The sequence below is a fragment of the Poecilia reticulata genome, chromosome 10 (assembly GCF_904066995.2).
Source record: "Poecilia reticulata chromosome 10, P_reticulata-male-v2, whole genome shotgun sequence".
Lineage (NCBI taxonomy): Eukaryota > Metazoa > Chordata > Actinopteri > Cyprinodontiformes > Poeciliidae > Poecilia > Poecilia reticulata.
Window position 1 is genome coordinate 3,432,264 of NC_088839.1, and position 24,206 is coordinate 3,456,469.

Below are 24,206 nucleotides of genomic sequence, written 5' to 3' on the forward strand. Positions count from 1 at the left end.
GATCTCATCCACTCCCGGGGCCCTGCCACCGAGGAGCTTTTTGACGACCTCGTCCCCAGAGACTGGAGAGCCCAACGCAGAGTCCCCAGGCTCAGCTTCCTCAACAGAAGGCATGTTGGTGGGATTGAGGAGGTCTTCGAAGTATTCCGCCCACCGGCCCACAACGTCCCAAGTTGAGGTCAGCAGCACACCATCCCCACTATAAACAGTGTTGGTGCTGCACTGCTTCCCCCTCCTGAGACGCCGGATGGTGGACCAGAATCGCCTCAAAGCCGTACGGAAGTCTGTCTCCATGGCCTCTCCAAACTCCTCCCACGCCCGAGTTTTTGCCTCAGCGACCACCCGAGCCGCATGCTGTTTCGCCTGCCGGTACCCATCAGCTACTTCTGGAGTCCCACAGGCCAAATAGGCCCGATAGGACTCCTTCTTCAGCTTGACAGCGTCCCTCACCGAAAGAGTCCACCAACGGGTTCGAGGGTTGCCGCCACGACAGGCACCAACAACCTTGCGGCCGCAGCTCCGATAAGCTGCCTCGGCAATGGAGGCACGGAACATGGTCAACTCAGACTCAATGTCCCCAACATCCCCCAGAACGTGTTCGAAGTTCTGCCGGAGATGGGAGTTAAAGGTCCGTCTCACAGGGGACTCCGCCAGACGTTCCCAGCAGACCCTCACTACACGTTTGGGCCTGCCAGGTCTGACCGGCTTCCTCCCCCACCACCGGAGCCAACTCACCACCAGGTAGTGGTCAGTGGACAGCTCCGCACCTCTCTTCACCCGAGTGTCCAAGACATATGGCCGCAGATCCGATGAAACGATGACAAAATCGATCATCGAACTGCGGCCTAGGGTGTCCTGGTGCCAAGTGCACATATGGACACCCTTATGCTTGAACATGATGTTCGTGATGGACAATCCGTGACGAGCACAGAAGTCCAACAACAGAACACCACTCGAGTTCAGATCGGGGGGGGGCCGTTCCTCCCAACTATGCCCCTCCAGGTCTCACTGTCATTGCCCACGTGAGCGTTGAAGTCCCCCAGTAGAACAAGGGAGTCCCCAGGAGGGGGCACTCTCCAGTACCCCCTCTAAGGACTCCAAAAAGGGTGGGTAATCTGAACTGTTGTTCGCCCCGTAAGCACAGACAAGTCAGAACCCGTTCCCCCACCCGGAGGCTGAGGGAGGCTACCCTCTCGTTCTCCGGGGTTAACCCCAAAATACTGGCGCCGAGATCGGGGGCAACAAGTATCCCCACTCCTGCCTGGCACCTCTCACCGTGGGCAACTCCAGAGTGGAAGTACGTCCAGCCCCTCTCAAGGAGACTGGTTCCAGAACCAGAGCCATGCGTTGAGGTGAGGCCAACTATTTCTAGCCAGAACCTCTCAGCCTCGCACACTAGCTCTGGTTCCTTCCCTACCAGAGAGGTGACATTCCACGTCCCAAGAGCCAGCTTCTGCAGCCGAGGATCAGACCGCCAGGGTCCCCTCCCTCGGCTGCCGCCCGTAACACATAGCACCCGATCCCTTTGGCCACCCGACAGGTGGTGAGCCCATTGGAAGGGGGACCCACGTCTCCTCTTCGGGCTGAGCCCGGCCGGGCTATGTGGGTAAAAGCCCGGCCACCAGGCGCTTGCCATCGTGCCCCACCTTTCTACTGAGGGTGTGTTCCTAGTCTATTTACTGGTTGACTCCCCCTACTGCTCTGGAGCACTTCTGTTTTGTGGAGCGAGTTTGCAGTGTTTCATACTGGCTGTTTCTACCGTAATTGCAAAATTTACGCCTTTGCTCCTATTTCCTGAGCTGCAGTGTTTTTCTGTAGCTTTTGTTCTTTGTGTTTTGGAGTTGGCATCAGTCATGTGTTTGCAGCTCATTTTGCTGTTTGCTTTGCATTTGGACCTCTTCTTGACAAAGCATGCGCTGAAGGAATACTAAGCAATAGTGTTTTAGACAATGAAACGCTTATTTTGTCTTTAAAGATAATTTACATTATTTATTTGCCTCTTTTATTCTATTTCTGATATTGTTTAACAGGCTTAAGTGGCTAAATGAAAAATCTGCAAAATCTGGCATTTTTTTAATCTGATTTAATCATCAGCATAAACAATTACTACAGTCATGGTTAGCTGGCTGCTGTTCTTCTGCTAGTAACTATATTTGCATGTAGTGTGTGGGTGGAGGTTCGTCTTACTGGTGAGATGAACCAAGATGCATATTCGGTCTGTCTGCCATCATTCAGCGCTGATGCATGTGTATTTCTCCTGCAGTTGCCCTGGCAGGAAGTGAGGAAGGAGATGGTGGATGAGAAGGGATTATCTGAGGAGGCTGCAGACCAGATTGGGGAATACGTCAGCCTGCATGGTGAGTCGGCTAACACGTCCAGCAGGTGGCAGTCCCTACACCTTTAGGAGGCAAGCCCTGTTTTTTGTAGCAATACGTCATTATGTAATGGTCATAAAATCTATATTCAATAGTAGAAATTACAGAGACTCATTAGTGACAGTGTTTGTCCCAAAGATGCAAGAATGTTTTGCTAATGTTAACAAGAGAAGAGTTTCAAGTACAAAACACATCTTCAATGGTCATGGCTCCAACCTGTCTGACATGGAAGAACAATGTACCTGATGAGGAAAAAACACTGAGGGCTGGAGCCTGGGGGCCTGGGGGCCTGGGGGCCTGAGGGCCTGTCGCCGTCCTGCAGGAACTCTACCTGAGTGAGTTCCTGCAGTTCCTGAGTGAGTTTTTGTGTGTTTCAGGGGGAATGGACCTGGCAGAGCGCCTCCTGCAGGACCCCAGGATGTCTCAGAGTAAGCAGGCCTGCGCTGGCCTGTCTGACATTAAGCTTCTGTTCAGCTACCTGCAGCTCTTCCAGGTCACAGACAAGGTCAGGCATCCCAAAATGCTCTGCTTCTGTCTCTCAGCATCCTGTCTCTGTGGCTACATTATTCATTTTTATTTTCTTTGTCGTTCCTCAGGTCGTGTTTGACCTCAGCCTGGCCCGTGGGCTGGATTATTACACAGGAGTGATTTATGAGGCGGTGCTGACTCAGGCTGGGGTGGCTCCAGTGGCCCCGGCGTCCAATGATGCCCAAAACGGGTCTGAGGAAAGCGTCAGCGTGGGGAGCGTGGCTGGAGGGGGGCGCTATGATGGCCTGGTGGGCATGTTTGACCCCAAGAACAGGAAGGTGCCGTGTGTTGGGGTCAGCATCGGCATTGAGAGGATCTTCTCCATCATGGAGCAGAGGGCTGAGGTGACGCCTGCAGCTGGGTGGGCTGGAATGTGCTGCTGATGACCGCTCATGCTCACACTAACTCTGCTGCTAATGTTCAGGCGGCAGCAGAGAAGGTCCGGACCACAGAGGTCCAGGTCCTGGTGGCGTCGGCTCAGAAAAACCTGCTGGAGGAGAGACTCGGACTGGTCACTGAGCTCTGGAATGCTGGCATTAAGGTGTGTGTGTGAGAGAGTATCATTTGATTTTATGTGCCAGACCAAAACCAAGTAGTGCAGGGTGTCTGCACATCCAATTTGAAGATCTTAAAATGTCTTCCCATTGGCCTCTAAACATGTTCATCACAAATCTTAAATTTTGTTGTGGCAGAATTATTTAATCTTCTATAATCTATCTAGTTATTTTTCTCATGGACATTTCTGTCAGGCAGAAGTTTGAGTCTCTGCACAATGTGCATCTGTTCATCTGTCACTCACTCATGAATCATTCTTGTAGTTCTGTAAAGCATAATATAATTATTAGTTACATTAATACTGGATATGAAAGGATTTAGTTTTGACAATGTTTAAGTTCTCTTTATGATTAATAATGAAGAATTACAGTGGAGGAGAAAAGGAGTGGAACCTGGAACCAAACAGAGATCCACAGATGCAGCTGCGTTGACAAATAGGGCAAAATATTAAAAGGAATGTCAATAATTAGTCTTCAACTAACACAAGAATGCCACAAGATCTATAGTTAATCTCACAAAAAGTACAATTTCTTCCTCAACAGCTTTCTATTCTTATGAATAATAAAATGTTTTCTTTTGCACATTTCTGATGTGACACAAGTCTTATATTCCATTCTTTATGGTCTTAAGGTCTTAAATTTGAGTTGGTGAAAATGGAGGTTGGCTGACACTTTGAGCTGTTTAACATCTCCTAGCAGCCTCATGAGTTTTCCTGACAGGAAGCTCATGGTGTGTATGTGTGGGTGTAGGCTGAGGTGATGTACAAGAAGAACCCCAAACTGCTGAGTCAGCTGCAGCTGTGTGAGGAGACGGGGATCCCTCTGGTGGCCATACTGGGAGAGCAGGAGCTGAAGGATGGCGTGGTGAAGCTGCGTGTGGTGGCCAGCAGAGAGGAGGTAGCTACCGTCAGTACAGCCTCTGGCTACAGCTAAATAGCCCTTTCTGTGATTTACCAGCTGCTGTTCCTGGGTCTGCCTCCAGGTGGACGTGCCCCGCTCTGACCTCATCACAGAGATCAAGAGGAGAACCTCTGAGGCCTAGCCGGCACTCTGCTGTGTACAGAATCTCCACAGATCCTGATGGATGTTTGAGCAGGCCTGGTTAATGTGGGCAGCAGACACACACACTGCTTAATTGCCTGGACAACATGACTGACCTGCTGAGGGGACCTCAGGTTGCCATGGAGCTCATATTACATACTCTGACTTCAGCTTGTATCCAGACATTTACTCATTCTACGTGTCTATTGTCCAGCTGTGTGCTCTGGTGAACACGTCATAGTGAAAGCACCACTGTGGTCTGAAGCTGTTTCTTCAGGAGGAACTCTGCCTAGCAACCAGGAGTTTACCTCCATTCATGTTAGAAGAAGACACATTTCCATCAGAACTGCTTTGCTTTGAATAAACATGATTTCATTCTGTTGTCTGCATGCTTCAAATCTCTATTAAAAACATGGAAGCGTTCTAACTGAAATCTGCCAATGAGTTACTGTACTTGTCCATTAGAGGGCAGGGTGGTGTCATTCTGTTCAGCAGGTGTTCAGGCCACATCTGGGCACAACCTCGTGGCTGTGACTGGTAAACCCTATTTTATACTTCCATCCTCATAAGTCCACTGAAAACATATTTCAAATATAATCATGAAAAATATAAAGAATGGAGGAAACTTAATTTTGATGAAGAAAAATTCATACTTCATTTACATTTAAAGTCCAGGGAGGCGGGTCACTCCAAACAGTCTGCTCTTAATTTTTTGGGGGGTTTTGGCATCATTTCCTCTGCAGCTTAAAGCAACATGACCTCTTCCATTGTTTTGATGGATTTTAACCATGATCTCTGGTATATGATAAACGTGCCCACTGCATACCACCATGCTTCAGTTTGAGGTCTGACTTCAGTGGTTGGAGTCTAAGAACAGTCAATTAGAATTGTAGATTGTAGCTTCATCACTGGGTCTTTGTTGGTCTTCTTGGTCTCATGTCCCTACTTGTTCCAGTGCTCAGCCCTCGTTGGGTCAGTCCAGGGCTGATCATCGGTTGAGTCTTTACATGTCTAGTTATTCTGTGATTCATCTGAATGTTTCAAATCTCAACCTGTCTTGAACCTCATGTTAAACTCATAGAACCAATACACATAAGGACCATGCTGTTAGCACACAACTAGTACAAACTAAAGAGGATGTACATTCTGGCTCCCTACAAAATATTCAGGCAACCAGTAACCTACTCACCAAGACCACTTTCCTGATCAACTGGATTTAAAAACCACAAAACTACCAACTAAGCAACTTTTTTGTCAGGATTCCTTCAGTATAACCTTAGAGCAGTTGTATAAAGATCGATTTGACATTCTGACCCCAGCTTTACGTTTCATTTGAAATGCAGGGCTGGGATGCCCAGCCCTGCAGCTTTTCAATACATCCATCATCCAACACACCTGGATCTAATGAACACCTCCTCACCAGGACTCTGAGCTGGACGAATGTTGATGAGGGGGTTTAGGTGATGCATCGTAAAGCTGCAGGATATAAGCTCTACAGAACTTCCAGCTGTGGAGAGGCCATTACACCGGGTGTAATGGAAGAAACTTATCATGAAGGGTCTGGAAAACTCAAAGCCTGCAGGCCAGACCTGGCCTTTCAGGTCAGGTTAGACGACCTTTAACCTTCAAGATAACAGTTGTGTCCTTGAACATTTTATCAGTCAAATCAAATGAGTTGTGTACAGTGCCAAACTACTTACATGTGAAAGGTTGTTAATTTTTAGAAGGCCTCATTCAATGCAAAAATAGATTTAATATTTTAAGATTTATCAATACATTCTGCTACTACCGACCACTTGAAGACCTTCATGATCTTCATGCGACATGAAATGAGAATTTGAAACCCTACTCCTAAGTAAAAAACAAAACATAGGACCTAATTCTTCATTGCACATTTTAAAACACCACCCTTTTTTTTAAGCAAATCTCATTTTTATTAAAATGAGCAACTCAGAACACAGCAAGAATAAAACATTATAAAAAAAACATGCAAACAAACTTTTTAAACTCAAACTGGACATACAAGTTAACTAACACTATTAAAAACATGCAGAAAAGAAGAAATGACGCAGAATGAAATCTTTTTTGTTGTCAGTAAAACATAGATGTGAAACAGGAACGTTGCAGCTGGAAGCCAGTGGCGTGTTCAGGCCGCCTGCTGGTTGTGGAACATCCTCTGCAGCAGCTGCTGGGCGATGGCCCGCTGAGCCTCCTCCAGCATGACTCTGACACTGGGTCCTGGCAGGACCATGACCTTCCCCCTGAAGGCGCTGCCGATGCCGGGGATCAGAACCTTGTAGGTAAATTTAACGAAACCATCTGGTCTGGCCAAACTGTAGTGTAGCTCATAGAACGGCTGGCCAAACCCGTTGGCCTCGCAAACCTTATGGAGGAGCATTACTGGGGACGGCGCACAGACCATGTGTTGCTGGGGGTGGTGTGAGGCTGGGAGGGGGTAACACGCGTGTGGGTGCAGGGGGGAGACTGGTTCCCCCACCGCCCTGCAGAACCCTGGAGAGACGGGCGGAGCAGCAGGCCGGAGCTGTGGCGGGGCTGAAGGGTGAGAGACGGCCTGGCTGCAGGGCACGAAGCATGGCTGCAGCAGAATCTTTTGGGCTGGAGGAGAACATGTCTGGCTGGGGCTCGGGTTCTCTCCTGGCTCCCACTTGATGGAAATCTCCAATGAAAATCGCTTCTTGAATTCTAGACACACAGTAGAGGTGTTTATCGGACTTTACTACAGCTCTTGTCACACATAGAAAAACCACAAACGCCTCCCTACAAAGTATTTATACCCATCTTAAAACTACAATGTATTGTGTATTATTGGGATTTTTATGACACAAAGGAAAACAAGACTGACATGGAAGGAAAATGATTCATTGTTTCAGGGGAGAACTGCTAGAAAAGCCAAAAGAAATTGTGAACGATGAGGTTAATTTTCTGCCTGGTTTCGAATCGTGCTCTTTCTTTGGTTTTAGCAAAGGCAGCAGATGACGTGAAGGACGATGTTCAGTTTGTATTGGACATGCTTGCAAATATACAGCTATTAAATTTGGAACAAGAGGGATGTTTGAAGCAATTCATTGTTGGCAAAGATGACATTCAGCTCAACACTTCACTCTTCACAGTGAGGGATCATTGTTTACAGCACAGGTGATTCCTGTGCTGTAAACAGGAAATTTACAGCGCCTCACATGACCACACGTTAGTGATCGGGTAAAAATCAGACAATCATTTAAAACATCAGCAGAAGTTTCTCACTGTGACAGTTTCTCAATAGCCGAGGGTCCAGACTGTACGAAGCCTAGTCAGAACCAGGGTCTGGTTTTTACTACGGTACATGAATAGAAATGGACAGAAAACCTTTCAGATTTACATTTGTTAAAACTTTAGTAATGTAACTTGTATTAGATTCTTTTTTTTTTTTACATATAGTGTCCAGCTACTCCTCCTGGCTCTGATTGGTTGTTTTTGGTTGCCATCACTGCATTTCTTCAGGTAGGAATAATATCTCAGGCAGGAGATCATACTTTTCACAGATTATCCATCTTATAACAAACTGTCAGGATATTGAGACCGTCTTAACAATTATGTAAAAAGCAGGTTATTTATAAAAGTTACATACTGGAGCTTTAATAATTAAATAAATAAAATAAATAAAAATCAAGTAACATTTTCCATCACAATTTGGCACAGTGCTGTGCTAATCTATCTAAAACAAACTGAAACAAATTAAACGTAATTGTAGCAAGACACAAATAATAACTGAATAAATTGAAGTGGTATGAATTCCTGTAGAATGACAAAATGTGTTAAATCATTGAAAGACTAGAAGCTGGACTGGTCACTAGATTACCTGCCACTAGATCCTTCTTGGCCATCGACGCGGTATGATGGGAGGAGAAGGCAATGACAGCAGAGACCCCCTCTATGCCAGGACCGGTCTTCAGAGAAACCCTCTCCACCCCCTCCACCAGCTTCCGCAGCACCTTGAAAACACACACACACACACACACACACACACACACGCACACACGCACGCACGCACGCACGCACACACACACACACACACACACCAGTCTGCTACCGTTACCTTCCAGAAGATTTTGTGTGTTGGTACATAATTTGAATAAATTAATTTCTGATCACTGCATCCCGTTCTTCAGTTTTAATAAGTTGTGTAGTAAATTCAATACGTCACTCCCAACAGACAAACCTAACCTGCTTCAGGTCTTCTTGTTTAGTGGCAGCTGGCAGATTTCCAATACAGAGGTGTCTCTTCTCCGTGCTGCGGCGGACACAGAGGTAACACTTAGGCTCCAGCATGTAGCCGTTCAGCTTGAGGACGGCCTCTGTGGCGAGGGCCTGTGTGCCGTATTTGGCGTAGGCAAAGCCCCGGTTCTGGCCACTAAAGTTCATCATGAGGCGGAACTCCCAGAGAGATCCCACAGAGCTGAACAGGGGGATGAGCAGGTCCTCGTAGGCGTCCCGAGGGATGTGGCTGATGAAGACCTCACAGTGCTCGCCTGGGGTGGGACCGTTCCACCCTAAACCAAGAAGACAAGACAGGAGGGCTATGAGGCTCAGTGGCAGATGCACTGCTACCCATCAGGATAAATATGAAGATTAGAAACAGTTGGCTACATTCCAGGGGGAACTGCACACACAGAAAGAACCAGCTAAAGGTGTGTTAACAGGAGGAGGTTATATTCAGTGTGGAGCATGTGATCCCAGTTCATCAACTTGGGCTACGTTCACACATCAGGCAAATGCAACCCACATCACTTTTTCATGGGAGAATAAACAGCCCAATTTTGATCCTTTGACCCCCCCAAAAAATTCAATTTGTATCAGCTCCATGGCTGAATAACTTTAAAATCCATCCACAGCATTATTACCTCTGTAAACAGAGCACTGACATCTACCTCGTTCTTCCACACATATGGACTTTGGGCTCGCAAACCGTTCAGACCAAAATCTGATTGTGGATGCATTTAATTCATCACGATCACACAAAAAATAAAAAAAATAAAAAGTTAGCTTTTTGCAAAAAAAATTATAAAAATTTAATTGAGCATCAAGACCTGCTGTGTGATTTTCCATATTTGCATATGAAGCCAATGTTATCTACCTTTCCCTCGGGGACTTATAGAGGTTTGACTGACTGACCCGTCCACCAGGTCACGTCTGCTCTTTGCAATCAACAGTAGTCTCTGTATCGTTACCAACTCAGTAACTTCCCATTTTTAGAAACATTTTAGACAAAATGTTTCCACTCCAAACAGTTCTCTGTGACAATATTGATTCCTGGTGACATTATAGTAGCAATATATTGTGCAGCCTCTCCTGGTTTAACCAGCTCTATTTACCTTTCCAGAGGCTAAATGAATAGCAGTTTGAGTCACAGTGTGGTTATTCTGTATCTACTGCAGGTCATTCTGCTACTTCTTGACCGGACCACGGTAATAAACAGGTTGGGACCACTGATTTAGCACATACTAGTAGCAGGCACGAAGGATCAGCACTTTTACTGTTACAGTTACCGTTCGGAAACTACCGTAATCAGTTCTGTTAAATCTAATCTTGGCAACTTTTTCTTTTTCAACCGTAATAAATGTAATATTCAATTGACCTGTTATGACTCAGATTTTGGGTGTCAGCCCCCCTCTGCTGCTGCTGCATCGTTGTGGAAAACCGGCAGAGATATCTGAGGCTTAGATGTAGGCCTGTCGCGATAAACGATAAATCAATTAATCGGACGATAAAAAAACCTATCGAGATCATTTTAATTATCGTCTTTATCGTCTCTTCCTGCCTTTTTTTCTTTATGTTGATGACGCTGAATGAAAAGAGGCTCAGCTCCGGTGCTCTCCACTGACCTTCCCTTCCTCATTTCCTTAGTCTAATGTCCAGCGCACATTAGAGTTGTCGGCCCATTTTCAAACCCTGAGAGACACATTAGCCGACAGAAATCCTAGGTATAACGGTTCAATCGGGTTCGTCGTGCCGTGTGGTGTCCAGCCACATGGGCACAAAATAACGGCTGCAAGTCCAGTTAACTAATTTTAAAATCAGGCATTAATCAATGCTTTACTAGAATCTACCTGTGATGCATGTGGCTATAGAGTCAGCATAAAGTTCTAGCTGAATGAAAATAATTATTACCTATTTATGCTACGTTAACGAAGAACAGCTGAAAACCTACCGGGTTCATCAACTGCAGTAGCAATTTGGCTCCAACTCCTCCCTTTGTCATTTCTATATTCTTTGCACGAAACGTTAAATAAATATTAATGTTGCTTCCACATAGGGTTGCGCCGTGTCAGCTGTTTGGGATTCCCCTCTATAATTTCCCCTCAGAAAGCAGGAGGAGAATCTGCGCTTTCTGATTGGCTACCTGTCACATTCAGCGTTAAGCTCCCAGTCGGGTGTGAACTGTTGCATTAGGTAGTTGGATGTGTCGGTTTTCTCTATTTAAATCTAGTGATTACTGAAGGGCAATATAGTATACAGACTTCATAATCTGCACTCTTTTGGTTGAATGCAGTATTTATTTCCACTTTGGCTTTATGTCGTTTAGTTTTTATTCAAGTACGTTTTTTGTTAATGGAGACTGAGAATCCATTTTATTTTTGTTTTTGGTTGTTTTGTTTATTTAGTTCATCAGTTCCAGTGTTACGTGTTATTTTGGAAAATAAATATCAGGAAATTGCATGTATTATTAGTCATTTCCATTAAATCAGTGTCAAAAGGTCTTGAAACAATATTATCGTTTATCGTAATAATTTCTTTAGACAATTAATCGTCCAGCAAAATTTGTTATCGTGACAGGCCTACTTAGATGTGTATGTTTACTGGTTTAAAAAAAAACAAACTTTGGGGTTGTGGCTTATAGTCCGGTGCGGCTCATAGATCAGAAAATACGGACTATAATCCTTCCTGGATTTTTTCTGTGAAGACCCAGAGAGAGTTATCTGATTGTGCTTTCTCGATAACAATATATTTTTTACATTTAGGCACTCCTGCAATCGTCACACTTTTTCTGTTACAAACTGACTCCGGCCCCCCACCAGAGAAGGGAAACGTTATGTGGCCCTCACAGGAAAAAGTTTGGGGACCTCTGGTTTATTGTAATGGAACCTGTATTTGCCTTTGAATGTTAAGTTTTATACTTGAATCTTTTGGCAATGTTGAGAGGTTTTATTTTGACTCTTTGCATTATTTAGCCTCTTCAGAGCCTTCGTATGTTATCAGTCTGTTAAAGATAGTATCACCGATAGCAGTACAATTTGCACAATGCCTGTTTTGTTTAGTTTTCTTCTTGGAAAAAGTTATTAAAAACAAGTTTGTCTAAATTAAGGTGAATTCATGGTTCCTTTTCCCACATAATGTAACCGGTAGTGTTTATGGTAAAAAAAAAAAAAAAAAAATTATGTGATCGGTATCGGCAGGAAAAAACCTGATTGGCACATCTTTAGAAAAAACAAAAAACAAAATTCAGCTTTTAAGGGGGTCTAGCTAAAGTCTGGACTTAAATCCAACTCAGACATTGCAGAGTGACCTAAAACACACTGTTCATACTTCCAAACCCTCCAGTATAGCTGAATTTGAACATTTCTGTAAAGGAGAGAGGGTCAACATTTCTCAGTGATACTAAAGTCTCATTAAAACTCTTGATGTCAGTTGTTGGTGCTAAGGGTGGAACAACGGTTTAGGTTGTTTGCTTTTTCACATACGGTCAGGTTGGCTTGGATAACTTTTTCCCTTAATGAATAAAATTCTCATTTAAAAATGTATCTTTTGGTTTAATCACCCCATCTCTGTCTGATTTAAATTTGATGATGTAAAACTTTCAGTAGAGACAAAAACAGCAGCAGAGACCTGCAAAGGGGGCAAATAGTTTTTCACAGCATTGTATGCCTAATGCGTTTATATGATGGTGTCCCAGTGTGGCTGTGCATCTCACCCTCAGGCGGTCCTCCGTACTTCCTCTGGCCATTAACCTGGGTCAGCCTGGTGTTGGTCGTTTCCAGCCAGGCTTCCAGAGCTTGCACTCGCTCAATGTTCTGCACCTGACAGTCAAAACACAGCAGGACCGCGTTGTTCACAACACCTCAACAACCAACAGGAAACATTTAACAACAGCAGTCTTGAGAGGATTGTGGAGTAAACCCCGACCAGGAGTTTACAGCTTGCAGACTGGAGTCAGAACTTCAGGATCCACCTCACACAGACGTATCCAGGACATGTTCTACTGCCGTCACATTCTTTTGATAGGCCATTCCTGGCCTTTCTGGACATCAGAAACATCTGAACTGGGATGTTATTTAATAGTCTGAAGTCCTGTTTTCAGATACAAGTAAAGTTGCTAGTTGGGAGAGGAAGAGAATTCATGTTTATGGGTCCAGAGTGAAGTTTCCACAGTCATTGGAGGGGAGCCATGTTACCTGCTGGTTCTGGTCCACTGGGTTTTCTCAGGTCCACAGCCTGACACAGTGGCGCAACTACATATTATTTTGGTGGATGCGAAAACATAAATCGCCTCCCGCCCCCCCCCAGGGCGACGATACGCGAAGGGTAAACCTCGCTACATTTACCTTATTATGTGAGCGAGGTGAAGGAGCGTAAGGCGCACTGAAGTGTATGGGAAAACATCATTGGCGCACCGCCCCTCTGGTGCTGCGCCCCTATGCGTTGCATACGCTGCATACCCACTTTTTGCGCCACTGGCCTGACACAGTCACGTTAGAGCTCTTCATACTTCCTTCTGCTGACCAGCTTTTTGGAGATGCTCATTAGATTTTCTAGCAGAACATGGTACCAATCAACACAGCCAAAGGTACCGGTACCAAAGGATGCTTCAATGACCCTGGAGGCCAACAATTCAGTCTGACATTAAACCTACAGAGAACTTGTGGACTGATAGTTGATAAAGTAACCAGGGCCTCCACTGCTCCTCAGAGGAACCACATACGGATCTCCTTCATGTCATACTGCACTGATGGAGGAAGTCATGCAAAGGGAGCCCTGAACCAGTATTTAGTTTATGTCTTGCCCAGTACCTGGACATGCTTTCAGTATGCACACGATCAATATTAAAAATGACTAATTTAATATTCTAACCTGGATTTTTGTTGTTGTTTTTATTAGCTAAGCAGCTGCACAAAAGCATAGTTATCAACTAGCAGCAAGAAGGTTTTGGGTTTGAATCTCAGCCTGAAGTCTCTTGTCATGGAGTTAGCACGTTCTCCCCATACAAGCATGGGTTCTGCCTGGGTACTTCAGCTTCATCCAACAGTCCCAAAACATGACGGTGGTCTTTCTAACTGGGCTGAGGTTAATATTTCACATCATCAACAGAAACATATTCCACTGGGTGGGATAAACCTATAATAAACACGTTTTAGATTTGAGCTACTGAACTAATTCTATTTCTTTAATCCGATGCAACTTTACACGGAGCGAAAACTTTAAACATGTGGCAGTACCGAAAATTGATCATGAGGTGGCGCCACAGAGCAGCAGCTGGTCGTAATTAAAATCAGGTGTACGTTTAATCAAACATACTATCGAAATTATTTTTATTTTACAAGGATAGAAAGTATTTAGTTACATCAATTTAAAAGACACGGACAAAACATTTTACCGCGCTAAAGCAACAACAAAACTTGATAGCGATAGTTTTACGGCTAAGCTAGAGCTGAAAACACCAGTACCCTCTCGAGAATATCGAGGCTGGTTCTGGGGTAATAAAAGTGTGAAGTTCTGTAAATTCGCTACAATCAACAGCAGATCTATCTAAATAAATAAATCATCATACATGTTTGTCAGCACTGAGCCCAAAGTACCTGCGAGGCGGTGGCGTGTTTAGATTAGAGGCGCAGCAAAACAAGCAAACACTTTAACAACGTAACAGACAGACAGACGCGTCCACTGCATCAATGTGAGTAAACCAAGTGAACGGGGAATGCCCCAGCTTAAAACAATGTAACAACCCTGACAGGCAACACGCAGCTTTTAATGTTCCCTGTTACATGCTTGCGGACATTCCAAGTAGCCACAGACCGAGCTGAATCTGCGGCCTGCAGAGCGCCAAAACTCACCTGGCTGCACTTGTTTTCCATCTTTCCCACCGTGTTTGTGTTACTCTTCCCGTGGAGAACCACACCACGTGTCTTCCCGTTGCTCACCTGCAGACCTTCTGCTGATTGGTGGGTCACGATATGGCGGGGCCTCCACCGCCAACACGGCGCGCGGGCTCCGTGGCAGCTTCCAGTAAACCCACAGGACGTTAAAGGGTTAAAGCATGCATTACATATGCAGCAAGCAGGGCATACATTACCAATCAGGTTAATATGGGGTTCCATTAGTTTCAAAAATGAGAAGAAGTCATGTGTAGATGTTGTTTGTTCTGTCGTTGCTTTGTGTCTTTGGTTGATGTCTATGGTCTTAGTGCTTTATGGATATGTCGATGTTGCATGTAGACGTTGCATATGTCTATGTTGCATATGTCTATGTTAGTGAACACATATGCAACATATGTCTCCACTATGTCTCCACTAACATAGTGTAACATAGTGAAGACATATGTGTGTCCACTATGCAACATGCATATGTACATGTTATGTCAGTGGCTGCGTCGCGGTTATTACTCACTGTCATCTTGTCAATTAATCTGCAGTAAAGTAGTGAACCCTTCGCAGTTGTTTTTTGATGTAACTTCTGTAACATCCATTTTACTCCAAGCAGTTCAAGCAGTACATGCTAAAAACTGTGAGCTGCGCTGGAGTGAAAAAAAGAGAGAAGTTCAAATACATTCTGAGAGTGAAACTCCTTCCTAAAGGTGAAAATATATCACTAATTTCAAAAGAAAATAAAAACGGAAGTATATGAAATCTTCCGGATTACAATGGTCCCATTTCCAAATAAGATATGAGACGTCCCCGCCCCTTTCTGTTTGTCCTTCTCGTTAGTTCATGTCGTTGGTCTGTGTTGCTGTTGCCTGTTCTCTTCGCCATTAATAAGTGTTGAAGTAGGTCAGATAAAAGAGTTTATTAGATATTGCAAAATTATTGGTCTTTTAATATTAGTGTTTTCAAAATGGTTAGAGTTTTATCTTGTATTTTCTTAATCTACCGCTCCCTCTTTAAGAGCTCAGAGGTTGACTTAGGGACAAATGTCCGAACCAAACGCTCCTGACAAATGTATGCCTTGCCTTGTGACCAACTGACACAAAAAAGTGGTTATACGAGACACACTATTGAGTATTGAATTTTAAGTCATATTCAATATTTTAAATAATTGTAATATTAAATAATATCACGTTTTCTTCAATAGCTTCCAAGGCATGTGCTCCATTGACTCAAAATCAGAGTGAAATGGATCTGCTAAAATGTATAGATGAGGCACAGTCACTTTTATTCCATTTTAGCTCTTTTTTTTTGTTAAAATGTAGTATTTTTATTCAATAGCTTCTGGGATATGTGACATATTGACTCAAAATCAGCGTGAAATTGTTCTACCAAAGTGTGTAGATGAAGCACGTTCCTTTTTACTCCATTTTAACCCTTTTTATATTTTAGCTATTTTTTTGGTCAGAATTTAGTAAATATATTTTTTAGCAATTTTTTGGTCAAAATTTTCTAAATTTGGACTAAATTGTGACAAAAAATACTAAAAAAAATAAATTTACTAAATTACTGACAAAAAATTGCTAAAGTAAATTTAAAAAAGGGTTAAAATGGAGTAAGAATGAGTATGCCTCACCTACACACTTTAGCAGAACAATTTCACACCCGATTTTGAGTCAATTGGGCACATGACCTGGAAACTATTTCATGAAGAAAACAATGTATTATTTAATATTACAATATTTTAAAATATATTACTTAAAAATTCAGTAGAGGGTAGTGTGTCTCGTGTCAGTTGAAAGGCATTTATTTACATTTATTTGTGAGGAGTGTTAGGTTCGGACATTTGTTAACAGTCCCTAAGTGACCCTCCGAGCGCCTGAGGAGGGAGCGATAAATTAATCCCTGAAGAAAATACAAGTTAGAAATCTAAGCATTTTGAAAACACTCATATTGAAAGACCAAAGTCTTAGATTTTGTAATATCTAATAAACTCTTTGATATATGACCTACTTCAACACTTATTAATGGCGAAGAGAAGCCCCTTTGTGGTTTCCAAACAGTTGCCTGCAGAATTTTACGTTTCCTGCACAAAATTGTTAGTAAATGCCACAAATTAAAACAAGTTTGACAATGTTGGAAATGCGGACATAGTAAAACTTCATAAACTATTAGACTGCTTCTGATATCTGCAAAGAATTTTATTCATTTCCGACCAACTGAATGTACTTAAAAACAGCTTTGAAAAGCTAAAATTGCTATTGTCAAACCATTTTCAACATAAAAGTAGCACATTTTCAAACATATTTTTTTCGTTTTCTCTATTTTTCATTGTTTTATTAAACTTTCAAATTGCTACGTAAGTCAGGGACGTTTTGACTAGACACAATACTAATTCAAGATATCAGAAATGTCATTCTGACTAGTCGGAATGTCAATTTAAGATATCTTAAATAGAAAAGCTGTGTAATTCAAGATATCTCGAATTCATTCAGAGATATCTTAAAAACAATTTTGACTAGTCAAAATTACAATTCAACATATGTTTAATTTAGCTTTGTCTAGTAATTACTTGCTTTTAAGATATCTATTATTTAGTTTTCATTAGTCAAAACTACATCTCCTATCCAAAAATACATTTAAGATCAGGCATGTGCAGAGGGGGGAGCTGGGGGTGCTTGAGCACCTGCCCTTTTTGCTCCTTGCCCCCAAGTGCCCTTTTGGTCAAATTTTTTTATTATTATTATTTATTTTTTTGGTATTATTATTTCCTAAGCTCTCTTCTGACACATAAAAACATGTGCTAAAATTCTTTGCTTTTTTGTTTCTTTTTTGTATAACATAATAAGCCGGTCACCTTGTTACCTTTGACCTTTTGCCCTTGACGCATGAAGCAATTGCCTCTCGTGCAGTGACATAAGGCGGCTAACTGCGGAGCTCAACGTAGCGAATGTTCCAGATTACAGAACAGTTTTTGGTTAATAAAAAAACAAAACGTTTTTGGTGAATAAAGTGAAGTAGTCAGATGACGGAAAACGTTGAACGTATCATTTCTGCTTCAGCTCGGAGTCGCAGTTTAAGCAGAGAGGTAATGAAATATAACAGACACTGACAGGCCTCTGCGTCTGCCTTTCTCTGAAGAACTACTGAGCGGGAGGAGACAGCCAGGTGAGGAGAAACTGTTCTTATCTATCGATTCAGTATTTTTATCATACAGACATTAGGCTGTTGTTGTTGTGATATTAGCTAGCTGCTAGCTAACGACTTTGCTAGCAAAGCAAGATAACTAAAAGGCTTCTTCCCTGTATCGTTAATGATATCAGTCATTCTTTAGTATTGCTTATGCAATAGGGGCACATCCCCCGAGAGAGACTATATATACCACCTTCTGTCAAATTTTAATCCGAGTTTGATGGATTAAACGTTATCAAAGCCCGCCCCCTTTAATTACCCCTCCCCCCTCCCCATCCCCCCATAGGACGTTTGTGACCCTGTGACCTCCGATACCCTTCAGTCAAATTTTAATCGGAGTTTGAAGGATTAATTGATATTAAACCCCTCCCCCCTTCCTGTGACCGGAAATTCCCCCACGAACAAAGACTTTAATCATACGGGAACTTTGTAACCTCCTGACCTCCCTCTGTGACCATCTGCTCACCGTTAACTTCTCCCGAACTCTTTGAATTAACCAATAGGAATCATTTACTTGTAAGTGAATAAATAAATATACTATATTCTAAACCATGTTGACTAGATTAGGAATAATGTACCTATCTCCGGTTTTAAACAGATTGTCATGTTGCGTGTGCATGCGTGTGTATCTGAATGGGGCCGGGGAGTCTTGCTGCGGGTGTGTGTGTGTGTGTGTGTCCTCAAGCATGAGAAACCCACAGGATACGTCAGACATTCCTTCTGACAATAGCTTACAGTGCATTATTTGGTGATAGACAACAGTTTAACTGTTTTACTACAATATTTAGCTTACGGTGCGTTATTTGTTTTTGGATAACAGACTTATAGCTAGGTATGAGGGATACCCTCAGAAGGAAAACAACAATTTAACTGTTTTACTGTAAATATTCAGCTTACGGTGCATTATTTGGTGTTGTTCTGACCTCCCGACCTCCCTTTGTGACCATCTGCTCACCGTTAACTCCTCCTGACCTCTTTGAATTAAACAATACAAACGGAATCATTTACTTATAAGTAAATAAATAAATATACTATATTCTAAATCATGTTGATTTGGATTAGGAATGTTGTAACTATCTCAGGTTTTAAACAGATTTGTCTTCTTGTTGGGTCTGCGTGCGCGTGTATCTATCATTAAAGATGGAGGTTACGGGGAGAGCCTTTGCTGCTGCGTGTGTGTGTGTGTGTGTGTGTGCGTGTGTGTGTGTGTGCTCAAGCATGAGAAACCCACAGGATATGTCAGACAGCAATATTTAAGGTAGCACGACAAGTCAGTACTGACTGAGTTTGTAATTTCCTTCATCCGTTCCGAAAACAGTCACTTAAATTTTAAACTCTATAGATACTTTTCTGTAACACCTGCTAGTGTGATACATTTCAGTAAAAGTTCTTCATCTGTAATTGCATTTCTTAAAGATATGTGGCAAGTAGTAAACAGGCCTACATGAGGCTACTCAAATGTAACTTTTAGTTTTCTGCAGTGAAAGTGAAAGACAAACTCTAACATCGCTGCCTTTCCAGGATTTGTTCTCGCATCATTGTGAATTCTACTTTGCTTCAGTCTTTTTCCTGCTGTTGAATCAACACTGATCTTCTCAGTGCTTCATGCTTTCTCCAAAATAGTAAAGGTTGGTTGAAACTTAAAGATTTTGTTTTCTTCAACACTTGCTAGTGTGATACATTTCAGTAAAAGTTCCTCATCTGTAAATTTATTTCTTAAGAATATGTGACAGGGACTAAACAGGCCCAGGTGAGGCTACTGCTCATATTTATCTTTCAGTTTTCCCCAAAGTTTAAAGTTTTTACACTGCACCACCACGCTCCAAGAGTTGCTCCAACATTTTGTTACCTTTAAAATTATGTACAGCTTTTATCTCTGACTTATACGTTGTTTGTTTTTTGATACTAATGATTCTTTCCTTCCATCTGTTATCTTACATGCTTAAGTGTGTTCACTAACAAAATATAGTACACATGTAGTTGTTAAGGTTTCACTACTAAAAACTTATAAATGATCAGTGTCAACCATCAGTCGTATTAAAATATTTAATACAAGTTCTATTTATTTAGATTTGATGTTTTGATGTGAGCACTTAGATTTCTATCGATTTATTGAATGATGCTCTATGTAAATATTTATCAAACTGAATCTGTGGCGTGTTGCCTCTGTGTGTTGCCTCTGTTTGTTGCCTCTGCTCGTTGCCTCTGTGCGTTGCCTTTGCGCGTTGCCTCTGTGTGTTGCCTCTGTGTGTTGCCTCTGTGTGTTGCCTCTGCGCGTTGCCTCTGCGTGTTGCCTCTGCGCGTTGCCTCTGTGTGTTGCCTCTGTGTGTTGCCTCTGCGCGTTGCCTCTGTGTGTTGCCTCTGCTCGTTGCCTCTGTGTGTTGCCTCTGCGCGTTGCCTCTGCGTGTTGCCTTTGCGCGTTGCCTCTGTGTGTTGCCTCTGCTCGTTGCCTCTGTGTGTTGCCTCTGCGCGTTGCCTCTGCGTGTTGCCTTTGCGCGTTGCCTCTGTGTGTTGCCTCTGCTCGTTGCCTCTGTGTGTTGCCTCTGCTCGTTGCCTCTGTGTGTTGCCTCTGCGCGTTGCCTCTGCGTGTTGCCTTTGCGCGTTGCCTCTGTGTGTTGCCTCTGCTCGTTGCCTCTGTGTGTTGCCTCTGCGCGTTGCCTCTGCGTGTTGCCTCTGCGTGTTGCTGGTTGAGTTTACCTCAGCACAGATCCCACTCGCCTCTTTTCACTCAAACTGGACACATGCTGACCTGTATGGATATTTACATCAACCCAGCTGTAGTATTGCTGCAGGTATTTGCTGTTTGTTCCAAATGAGATGGCTTCATGGAAATGAATGGGGAACTATTCATAACTGTGGTATCAGGTTCTCCCTGCTACTTTTATTGTGTTTTTTTTTTTATCGCAACATGCTTAATAACGCAACAGGGGAAAAAAAACTAATTTACTCAAAAATGACTAGTAGAGGGCAACAAAACTCAACTAAACTGACAGAACAACATTAACTGGTCCTGCAATGCAATCAGAGAAGCAAAATGTTTTGGGTGGACTGTCACTTTATGCTGCGGTGCTAAGAGTAAACAGGAGATCTCACAAAGGGGCGATTCATAAACACAGTAAAGAGGCTGAGATGTTAGAGAATGAGAAAAGGTACAAAAATAAATAAAGAAGGTGAGATTGAACATAAAATTATTTGGCTGATCTGCTTGGTGCATCATCCTTATCACTGATTCAAATGTAAAAAAAAATCTAATTGTTAGATGTTAAATATTTTCCTTATGAACAAAACAAGCAATTAAGGCAAAATATGATCTGTTTAAGGGGATCCTCCTCACTGACGATTCAAAGTAGATCCAGCAGAGGCTTAGCGACAGTTTCTAAATGTGACTGATGTGTTTAACTTCTGAAAAAATATTCTATAAAACACTTGTACTAATTTGTTTGTTTATGGGTATTGTCATAGGTAAAATCTTTGATTTTTACACATATGTATGAGTTGAAAAACAGGACAAATACAAAACTTAAATTTATGCACATTTATTGACTTGCATTCACGGATTTAAATGTCTACCATGCATTTTTTATTGCATGGTAGACATGCATAGCAACACAAGGAGCTATGTGTTGCTATGGAAACACATAGCTCCTTGTGTTTCCATAGCAACTAAAACAAACAAGAACCTGTCACAGATTGTTTGACATCATCATGCCACCAATATTCTCATCTATGATGTCATAAAGGTTCAAAAGATTATTATTATCATTTGGAATACAAGAATTTTCAGTTTGCTCTACAGCTGCCTTAGAATCCACTTTCAGAGAATTTCACACCCTTTCAATTTAAAAATGATGCTATCGATCGGTTGGGGCCTGGGCTACTTAGCCTCTAAAGGAGTGGAAAAACTTCTAGGACAACATAAGGAAGATGTTGTCGAAGACCGCGAAGAAAATATCAGGTGGAGATATTTTGGGTTTGAGGAGTTAATTCCAGAGGACCAAAGCCACACGGACGTTTCCGCCAACATCGCCAGTGGCATTTCAGGTGTTGTGACGAGATTAACAAGTTTCACCCCTGAAGATGCCGTGGCTTTGGAGACCATCTGTGCAATGAATTGGGAAACTTGCTCTGAGGACACAGATGAAGAAAAAGATGACATGGACGCTTCCACCAACCTTGTCAGTGCCGCTTCAGGGGTATTGACACCTCTAAACGATTTTACCCCTGAAGATAGCGTGGCTTTTGAAAGCAGATGTGAACTGGACTTGGAAACATGCCCTGGGGACGCAGATGAAGACCAAAGTGACATGGACGCTTCTGCCAACCTTGTCAGTGGCACTTCAGGTGTCTTGACAAGTTTGGCAACTTTTACTGATGAAGATCCTGTGACTTTGGAAAACATCTGTGGACTCCATTTGGAAACTTGCCCAGGGGACGCAGACACTGATGTCTGTACAAGTGTCGATGTTCCCCTTGACAAAATGGACCTGGCCGTTGAAACGAGCTGTGACAGCCAGGAAGATGCGATAAATTTAGAACCGGTCTATGAGGATCCATTGGTAGAAGAGGCTTCTTCTGTTGATGGAAACTCAGAAGACAGAGTTCAAAATTACGCAAACCATTTTGATGGCATGGATGCTGCAGATACGGATGTCGCCTCAAAGGAAATCCCTTCTTCTAACACAGCTGCTGATAATGTTGTGGCACATTTTGAAGAAGTTTCTGAGCATTCTTCAGAAAAACCATCTTCTTCAGAAATTCTCACAGAAGATGACATTGAATTCTCCGAAAATTATAACAGGAGGGTGTTTTCCTCTAGGCAATCATCCATCCTGGGGTATTTAAATTTGGAGAATTACGTGCCACCTTTTGACAGAATTTCTGAGTGTTCTACATCAGAAGAAATGGATTCTAAAGAAAACTCAGAACATGCTCAAATTGAGCCACATCATGAAAGCAATGATGTTGAAGAAGTGGATGTTTCTTTTGAGGACGTCCCTTCTGAAAGCAGAAATGCCGGAAATTTAAGGTCACGAGTTTCCAAGTGGCTTCGCCAGCAAGGCAGTAGGTTGGCTAATCTCCTACCAAGGAGAAAAGCCAACAAGTAGCAGTTCACATTGGGCACCTTTTTTGGAGTTGTTGGAGGGGTGCTGGAGAGTGTCCCTCCAAGAGACTTCTTGTTCTGCTGGGGGATTTCAACACTCACATGGGCACTCACAGTGAGACCTGGAGGCTTGTGGTTGAGAGGATCGGCCACCCTGATCTAAACCTGAGTAGTGTACTGTTATGTGACTTCTGTGGACAGTCGTCCATAATGTACACCTTGTTCAAGCATACGGGTGTCCATATGTGCTCATAGCACAAGGACACCATGGCCACAGTTCTATGGTAGACTTTGTTGTTTCCCATCTGATCTGTGGCTATATGTCTTGGACTCTTGGGTGAAGACGGGCAGAGCTGTCCACTGACCACCCCCTGGTTGTAAGTTGACTGATGATGGGGGAGGATGCCAGTCAAACCAGAGAGGCCCAAAAGTGTTGTGAGGATCCTGGCAGAGTCATCTGTGAAACAGAGCTTCAAATTTCACCTCTGGAAGAACTTGAACACATTTTGGAGAAAGTGGATAGAACATCACCCCATTGTCAATGCGGCTTATCGGAGATGTGGCCACAAGATTTTCTGTGCCTGTTTTGGGGACAACCCTAAAATCAGCTCGTAGGCACCAGAAGGGAGGTATGCTCTCAAACCAAAGATAGAGAACTATCAGGTCTTTTTGGACTGACACCCTGGAAGCAGCTGATGGATACTGGCAGTCCAACTAGCATGCAGCTCGGGTGGTCGCTAAGGGAGAAACTCGGGTGTAGAGGAAGTTCCCAGAGCCCATGGAGAATGACTTGGACAGATCGTCATAAATTGCGGTTTGTAGGTCATGAGGTTGACATAGTGGACCCATGACAAAAACACCAAGTCCAGGCAGCACAGGTGAACAGCGACCGGAGGCGGCGGACGGAGGCGAGAAGACTGCGGCGGCAGGAGGCGAGAAAAATGCGGCGGCAGGAGGTGAGAAGACTGCGGCGGATGGACTGCGGCGGACAGAGGCGAGAAGACTGCAGCGGACAGAGGCGAGAAGACTGCGGCGGACAGAGGCGAGAAGACTGCAGCGGACAGAGGCGAGAAGACTGCGGCGGATGGACTGCGGCGGACAGAGGCGAGAAGACTGCAGCGGACAGAGGCGAGAAGACTGCGGCGGATGGACTGCGGCGGACAGAGGCGAGAAGACTGCGGCGGACGGAGGCGAGAAGACTGCGGCGGACGGAGAAAAACAGGACGGCGTTCAGGAACCAGCCATGCCACCAGCTGTGCAGCCTGATATATACTGCTCAAAA

The 24,206-nt window shown here is 43.4% G+C and overlaps 3 protein-coding genes across 6 annotated transcripts in view; 2 read left to right on the forward strand and 1 right to left on the reverse strand.

The window, feature by feature from the left end:
- hars (histidyl-tRNA synthetase) overlaps window positions 1–4,876 on the forward strand; it is a 12,450-nt gene extending 7,574 nt beyond the window's left edge. For both annotated transcript variants that reach the window (XM_081611336.1, XM_081611335.1), the window contains 6 exons: window positions 2,264–2,357; window positions 2,753–2,880; window positions 2,972–3,247; window positions 3,328–3,444; window positions 4,208–4,354; window positions 4,440–4,876. In XM_081611336.1, the coding sequence (XP_081467462.1) occupies window positions 2,264–2,357; window positions 2,753–2,880; window positions 2,972–3,247; window positions 3,328–3,444; window positions 4,208–4,354; window positions 4,440–4,499 (822 nt within the window). In that variant the 3' untranslated portion in view covers window positions 4,500–4,876. The remainder of the gene's footprint in view (window positions 1–2,263; window positions 2,358–2,752; window positions 2,881–2,971; window positions 3,248–3,327; window positions 3,445–4,207; window positions 4,355–4,439) is intronic.
- Window positions 4,877–6,289: 1,413 nt separating this feature from the next.
- dnd1 (DND microRNA-mediated repression inhibitor 1) lies at window positions 6,290–15,583 on the reverse strand. 3 transcript variants are annotated; one of them, XM_081611338.1, is made up of 5 exons: window positions 14,692–15,583; window positions 12,468–12,573; window positions 8,723–9,048; window positions 8,358–8,490; window positions 6,290–7,201 (listed from the first exon to the last, which is right to left on the reverse strand). In XM_081611338.1, exons 1-5 carry the CDS (start codon window positions 14,866–14,868, stop codon window positions 6,645–6,647), a joined length of 1,299 nt encoding a protein of 432 aa, XP_081467464.1. In that variant the 5' UTR covers window positions 14,869–15,583; the 3' UTR covers window positions 6,290–6,644. The 3 variants fall into 3 exon arrangements, with proteins under 3 accessions (XP_081467464.1, XP_081467463.1, XP_081467465.1); XM_081611337.1 differs by having other exon boundaries at window positions 6,295–7,201; window positions 14,605–15,578; XM_081611339.1 differs by having other exon boundaries at window positions 6,742–7,201; window positions 8,358–8,581; window positions 14,605–15,583.
- Window positions 15,584–21,644: 6,061 nt separating this feature from the next.
- Window positions 21,645–23,964, forward strand: LOC145553226 (uncharacterized). The gene is made up of 2 exons (XM_081612006.1): window positions 21,645–23,802; window positions 23,941–23,964. The coding sequence occupies exon 1, from the start codon at window positions 21,669–21,671 to the stop codon at window positions 22,926–22,928; it is 1,260 nt and encodes a 419-aa protein (XP_081468132.1). The 5' UTR covers window positions 21,645–21,668; the 3' UTR covers window positions 22,929–23,802; window positions 23,941–23,964.
- The last annotated feature ends 242 nt before the right edge of the window (window positions 23,965–24,206 follow it).